The sequence below is a fragment of the Penaeus chinensis genome, chromosome 18 (assembly GCF_019202785.1).
Source record: "Penaeus chinensis breed Huanghai No. 1 chromosome 18, ASM1920278v2, whole genome shotgun sequence".
Classification (NCBI taxonomy): domain Eukaryota; kingdom Metazoa; phylum Arthropoda; class Malacostraca; order Decapoda; family Penaeidae; genus Penaeus; species Penaeus chinensis.
Genome location: NC_061836.1, coordinates 16028291 through 16035790, shown reverse-complemented (window position 1 = coordinate 16035790; position 7500 = coordinate 16028291). Strand labels below are relative to the sequence as shown.

Genomic DNA, 7500 nt, shown 5'->3' with positions numbered 1-7500 from the left:
TTCCCCACCCCCACCCCCAACCCCCCTCCCCTCTTCCTCCTACCAAGCGTTACCATGGCAACTTCCAAGAGCTATTTTACCCTGGCGTAAATTCGAACTACTTACCCCGCGCCCGCCTTCCGCCGGTACTCGCCCACCACATACCTGGAAGTAAATCAAGCCTTTTTAGAGCAGGTCAGGCATGGAGACGAAAGTGAAAGGTATTATTGTCATGGCAAATACGGCGAGACACAGACAAATACGAGAAGAAAGACCCAAGATCCAAATTCACTCTTTCTTGGCTTTTGTTTGCGAAGAAAACATTCGAGACATGACAAACATTGTAATTTCTTTAGAATTTATAAAATAAAATATAGGGAAGGAGGGAGGTAGGGAGGGGGGAAGGGGGAAGGGTGAAGGGGGGAAGGGGGGAGGGAGGGAGGGAGGGAGGGAGGAGGGAGGGAGGGAGGGAGGAGGGAGGGAGGGAGAGAGGAGAGAGAGAGAGGGGAGAGAGAGAGAGAGAGAGAGAGAGAAGAGAGAGAGAGAGACGGGGAGAGAGAGAAAAGGAGAGGAGAGAGAGAAAGAGGAAAGAAAGAAAGAAAGAAAGAAAGAAAGAAAGAAAGCGAGAGGGAAGGAGGGAGGGAGGGAGGGAGGGAGGGAGGAGGGAGATATATAGATAGATAGATAGATAGATAGATAGATAGAGGGAGAGAGCGAGAGCGAGATGGAGAGAGAGAGAGAGAGAGAGAGAGAGAGAGAGAGAGAGAGAGAGAGAGAGAGAGAGAGAGAGAGAGAGAGAGAGAGAGAGAGAGAGAGAGAGAGAGAGCGAGAGAGAGAGAGAGAGAGAGAGAGAGAGAGAGAGAGAGAGAGAGAGAGAGAGAGAGAGAGAGAGAGAGAGAGAGAGAGAGAGAGAGAGAGAGAGAGAGAGAGAGGGAAAGAGAAAGAGAAAGAGAAAGAGAAAGAGAAAGAGAAGAGAGAAAGAGAGAAAGAGAAAGAGAGAGAGAGAGACAGCGAAAGTGAGAGAAAGAATGACAATTAGCAACAGAAGAAACGACCGAAAAAAAGAAAAGAAAAAGAACACCAATGGAATAAGAGAGAGAGTGAGAGGACAAACACCCATGAAATTAGACAGAGAAAGGCAGAGTAAAGAAGAGAGAGCGGGGTGTGGAGACGGCGAAGAGAGCGAGTGAGAGCAGCGCGGGGCCAGCCATAATGCATGCTCGGCGGGGGAGAGCATGACGGCCATCAGCGGACTCGGGGCAGGCCGTGACCCCGCTCGCCCCGCCGGACTTAGTGGCCGGTGCGGGGAGGGGAAGGGGAAGGGAGGGGAAGGGGAAGGGAGGGGAAGGGGAAGGGAGGGGAAGGGGAAGGGAGGGGAAGGGGAAGGGAGGGGAAGGGGAAGGGAGGGGAAGGGTGGCGAGGGAGGGAAGGGGAAGGGGGGGAAGGGGGGCAAGGGAGGGAAGGGAGGGAAGGGTGGCGAGGGAGGGGAAGGGAAAGGGAGGTAAGGGTGGCGAGGGAGGGGAAGGAGGGAAGGGAGGGAAGGGTGGCGAAGGAGGGAAGGGAGGGAAGGAGGGAGGGAGGGAAGGGAGGGAAGGAGGGATGGAAGGAAGGAGGGAGGGCAGGGGGAAGGAACATGGTAAAAAGGAAGAGGAGGAAAACAGAAGGGCGAGGGAAGAGATAAAAGTGAAGGAGCTGAAGGGAGGAGGATGAGGAGGAGGAGGAGGAGGAGGAGGAGGAGGAGGAGGAGGAGGAGGAGGAGGAGGAGGAGGAGGAGGAGAAGGAGGAGGAAAAAGGAATGTGAACAAGTCAAGGATGAGGATGATAAATTCACAAAGCGAAAGAGAAAAAAGAGAGAAAGCAGGAGGGGCATGTGCAGAGGAGGAGGAGGAGGAGGAGGAGGAGGAGGAGGAGGAGGAGGAGGAGGAGGAGGAGGAGGTAAACGACGAGGAGGAAGAGGACACGAGCTGTGATTCATGGTCACCTTTATAACGGAGTGCGATTGCTCGTCCCTTGTTTGGCGGCGCCTCGAGAGCCGGCGGTGCCCTGCGATCGCCTTATACGGCCAACGCTGCCGCCGCCGCCCTCGCGCTCCTCCGCGTCCCTCGCGCTTCGGGAAAAACTGTCACTTCGCAGGCGGTCAAGGTGGGCGCGAGAAGGAGTATACACACACTCTCTTTCCTGGATTGATTTATTTATCTATATAATTCTTTAAAATAAGGATATTTCCACTCTGTTCGTTCCAGTTTTACCCTTTAAAAAAAAAATCTAGTTACCAAAATAAGGATACGTCCACCTTTTTTTCCCCTACAGTCTCGCTCTTTTAAAAATCAACCGACTTACGCAAATAAGGACATTCCCCGCCCACTCACTTTTCCCCAACACTTTTACTTTCGAACTGAATCAGCCTCTTCGCCTTTCACCTCAACCTTCGCCGCACACACATTTCCCCTCTACCCTGGAGCCAGCAGGAGGCATCGGTCGAAGGATTTCCGCGGCGAGGGTCAGCAGGGGGGGAGGGGGAAGGGGGGGTGCCGAGGGACGAAGAAGTGGGAGGACTTTTTCTATAAGACGCGGCGCTAGGTATTTCCAGCACGATCCTTCCACCCGACATGCCCGGGGAGAGGATGGGGAGGAATGGGAAGAGAGGGGGGGGAGGGGGGGGAGGGGGAGGAATGGGAATGGAGTGAGGAGAGAGAAGAGAAAGGAGGGGGGAGGCGAAAGACGGGAGAGGAAAGAGAGGAGTGGGAGGAGAGAGGTGTGCAAAGAGAGAGGAGAAAGGAAAGAGAGTCATAGGAAGGGAGGAAAAAGTTGAGGGGAGACAGGAGAAAGGAGGGGGAAGCAAAGGCGGGGAGAGGTGGGCGAGAAATGTGAGAGAAGGGAAGAGGAAGGAGAGAATGGGGAAGTGAGGAAAGTGTAAAGAAGAATGGAGAAACAAGGGAAGGGGGTATGAAAGGGAGGGAGGAGAGGAAGGCGAACGAAGAAGGGAGGAGAGAGGCGAATGAAGGGAGCGAGGGAGGGAAGGGTGAGGCGTCCCTTTCATTCAACAATTACTCGAGCTCGACGCCGCCTCCGCCTTCACCCGGACCTCTTCAAGGGATCTGTTTGTTATTTTTATCAAGATGACTTCAAGAATATAACCTTTATCGAATCGCTTTGCGGGACTGTGTTCGGGGAAAGTCGTAATAACGATCTTTGTATCCCAGTCCTCATATAGAGCGACCTGTCTCCAGTCATCTGCAAGCACGCCGCAGACAGACGCGTCAGAGACAGACAGACACCAAATATCCTTTCCTCTTGATCCCCCCCCCCCTCCTCCCCTAGGCCAGGAGCGACGGCGGAGGGCAGCAGATTGAGACAATTCATTCATGGCGACGTCCGTGCATGAATCAAAGCGAGTCGGGTCGGTCAACCCCGCCATGCGCCGCTGCGCCCCCTCCCCTCCTCCCCCTCTTCCCGGATGCTCCCCACGCCGTTAAGGTCTAACCCATTCGCCCCCGGCCGGCAAATCCGACCTTATCGACACCTCGGACTGCACGGTCTCTGGGCGGCGTCGATGTCGTCACAGAATCTAGAGTTAAGCTGATTGACCTGGATCCCGGCGCGAGAGGGCGGCGTGCCTCCGCTTAAGCAATAAAGCTTTGTTTGTAACACCTGATTCGAGGACGAACTCGCGGCTGACAGGCGAGCGTCGCGGTGCGGGTCGCCGGCCCACGCCCGATGTAGGACAGGCTTAAAGTACTGTCTGGGGACGGGTGTCTCGGGGCACGGGCCTCTCTGGGGCACATGTGTCATGGGGTACGTGTACCATGGCTATGGGTGTAACAAGGTACGGGTGTCACGGGGTACGGTTGTCACAGGGTATGGGTGTCATGGGAGTACGGTGCCATGGGGTATGGGTGTAACGGGGTACGGGTGTCATGAATCCATGAAAAACAGTTAAGAGATTTTCCCACAAGTCATCGGCTGTTCAAGGAAAAGATATCGGTCAGGGTTCCGTACTCGCATGCCAGCCTGTCATCGGGGGACACGCAAAATACAGGACCCACCACTATGAGGGACAGAGAAAAATATATATCACCCACTCATGCAAGATATTGATGCATTCCCTCCCGCCCGCTTGTAATTATCGTGCCCCCCCCCCCCCCCGTCCCCTTTCCCCATTTCCTATTTATTCACGTCTTGACTCACGCAAAAAATAAGCAAATAATGGTAATAAAAAGTAAAGCATAATAAAAAATCTAATAACAAGAATGTAAAATAAGATGAACATGAAGAAAAATAAACAAAAATAAATAAAGTAAATAAAAAAATAAATAAGATAAACACAACATAACGAAGCCAATCAACCATAACACAATTAAATAAGATAAAACAAAAAAAAAGTGTTTAGAAAAAAAAAATTCAAGATATAACAGTGAAAAAGAAAAACACAACAAACAGCAAAAAAGGAGAATAAAAAGCCAGCCCAAATGAAGCCCAAAAGCCAGGGCGGATCCGTCGCAAGCCTAGTTGAGAACCCCGCGCGGATTGACCTCCGCCGGGCGCCTGATAACACAGCCGTCATCCGGGACTCCGCGCGAAGGGCCCGTTACGCGGTTACGAGACCCCGTTACAGCGCCCTCCCGTATTCGGCCCGGCGCCATTTGCCAAGCGGCTTTATATGGCACTTTAGGCAAACACTAACCTATATTCTTCGCAGACGAGGGCCAGGTTAAGGGTTCATAAAAAATCGCGTTGGGGGGAAATGGATAGCGCGTGTGTGGGGGGGAGGGGAGGGGAGGAGGGAAGGGGAGGGAAAGAGGGAAGGGGAGGGAAAGAGAGAAGGGGAGGGAAAGAGGGAAGGGGAGGGAAGGAGGGAGGCAGGGGAAGGGGGTTGAGTGTGATAGAGACGAGAGAAATCCAGGGACAGTTTCATAGTGGGAGGGGGGAAAGGGAGGTGAGAGGGAGGTGAGAGGAAGAGGAACGGAGGGAGGGAGGGAGCAGGAGGGAGGAGGAGACGGTGATGGTGATATATATAATATATATGTTATATATACATCTATGTATCTATCTATCTATATATATATATGTGTGTGTGTGTGTGTGTACATACACACATATACATATATATATATATATATATATATATATATATATATATATATATAGAGAGAGAGAGAGAGAGAGAGAGAGAGAGAGATAGATAGATAGATAGATAGATAGATAGATAGACAGGTAGAAGGAAAGACAGAGAGAGACAGATATAGAAATGTTTGCATGCTTTTGTAGTTCCTGAGGTGGTAGAAGAGGGAGAAGGAAGGAATGGAGAATTAAAGGATGCAAGCGATAAAGAGAGAGAGCTGAGGAAAGGGTCAAATATAATGAGATAATCAAATCTGGAGATCGAAATGGAAATAATAAAGAAAAGAATAATAATTAGCCAGATATCGAAAAGGTGAAAATCTTAATATCATCCTTTTTTATATATTTTTTTCAAGTTTCCATTGTACGATGCAGAAAGACAACAAAGGAAATAAAGAAGTAAATAAAAGAAAGACCACATTAATTGGCTCTGCTTCGGAAATTTTACATTGTTTATGCCATTTTTGTAAGGCCTTTTTTTGGTATTATATTCATTGCTTAATTTGCTTTTAAAATGAGAATTCGATGGCCACTGGAAGGGAGAAACACATTGGGGAGGAGGGGGGAGGAGGAGAGAGAGAGGGGGGAGAAGGGAGGGATGCAGGGAGGGAAGGAGAGAGAGAGAGGGAGGAGAAGGGAGGGATGCAGGGAGGGAAGGAGAGAGAGAGAGGGGAGAGAGAGAGATGGAGGGAAGGGAAGAGGAAGAGAGAGGGAGGAAGGGAAAGGGGGCTGGGGAGGGGAAGAGAAAATTGGTAAGTAAGGAGAGAGGGAGAAGGAGACAGGAACTTGGTGGAAGTGGGTTAAGGAGAAAAAGAAAAGAAAAGAAAAAAAAATATATATACATATAGATAGATAAATATATATACTTACACACACACACACACACTCACAAAGCAAGAAATACGAAAAGCAAGCACACCAAAAGCACCTTCTAAGAGGATTCGTCCCCGAGTTGGCTTATTCCGTGCAGGGCTTTCATCTAAGCTCACCCTTGAACTTTATTTCCGAAAGAGTAACAATAATAATACCAACAGCGAGAACAAGAAGGGCCGGGCAGCAGTGACAAGAGTGCCAGGCACAGAATCTCCTCGACGGAAGGGAGCTAATGAGCGATCTTCCCAAGGCACGGCCGGAGACACAGCCTCGACTGGAGGGTGGGATTAGCCCCTTCGTGCGTGCGTGTCGGGCGTCAGGATTAATCGGCTGTGCTTTCGACTGCGACTGCGGCAGTGTGGTTCGGCCTTGGCATTCTCCCTCACCGCCCTCGTCGCCCTCGCCGCCCGGGGCCGCTCGACGTAACCCGAGTCTCACGGAACTACTTATGCACTGGCGCGATCCGCAAGTCGCCCCTCGGCCCTACGCCAACGCACACACACGCATACACACACATATATATATATATATATGTATGTATATATATATTATATAATATATATTATATTATATATAAATATATATATATATATATATATATATATATATATATATATGTATGTACACACACACACACACACACACACACACACACACACACACACACACACACACACACACACACACACGCACTCATACACACGCACACGCACACGCACACACACACATTTATATACAAATGAATGAATGAATGAATTAATAACTATATATAGATATATAGACAAACTATTTACATAAATGTCTGCAATAGCATCGATTACATCCCAACTCACACAAACAAACAAATAAATATGACAAAGCGTTAATTGATCAACTCCATCACCCCCTCTCTATCCATTTCCCTTCTCTCCATCCTTCTCCTCGATACAAAAATATCATGAAAAGAAAGTTAATACGAACAACAACAAATACTACAACTCATAATTGTAATAATAATGAAAATTATGGCATTAATAATAATAACAATAATAACAGCAATGCTAATAACGATAACAATAACAACAACAACAATAATAATAATAATAATAATAATAATAATAATAATAGTAATAATAATAACAACAATAACATCAACAAAATCCTCCTCCTCCCCTCCTCCCCCCTCCCCCTCCTCCTTTTCTTCTTCCCATTCCACCTCCCCCCCTTCCCCCTCCTCCTCCTTTATCTCCTCCACCTCTTCCTCCTCTTCTTCTTTCCCCTCCTCCTCCCCCCCTTCCCCCTCCTCCTCCTTTATCTCCTCCACCTCTTCCTCCTCTTTTTCTTTCCCCTCCTCCTCCCCCCCTTCCCCCTCCTCCTCCTTTATCTCCTCCACCTCTTCCTCCTCTTTTTCTTCCCCCTTCTCCTCCCCCCCTTCCCCCTCCTCCTCCTTTATCTCCTCCACCTCTTCCTCCCCTTTTTCTTCCCCCTCCGCCTCCTCCCCCTCCTCCCCCTCCTCCCCCTCCTCGGGACGAAACAGGTGGACGGAGC

The 7500-nt window shown here is 49.5% G+C and overlaps 1 protein-coding gene across 3 annotated transcripts in view; it reads right to left on the bottom strand.

The window, feature by feature from the left end:
- Positions 1-7500, bottom strand: part of LOC125034436 — a 504708-nt gene that overhangs the window by 13464 nt on the left and 483744 nt on the right. Inside the window, exon 6 of one of the 3 annotated variants that reach the window (XM_047626180.1) lies at positions 74-144. The exons of the other annotated variants lie outside the window; for them this stretch is intronic. Within the exon in view, the coding sequence (XP_047482136.1) occupies positions 98-144 (47 nt within the window). The 3' untranslated portion in view covers positions 74-97. Of the gene's footprint in view, positions 1-73; positions 145-7500 lie in introns of those variants that run through there. 3 annotated transcript variants of the gene reach the window in all.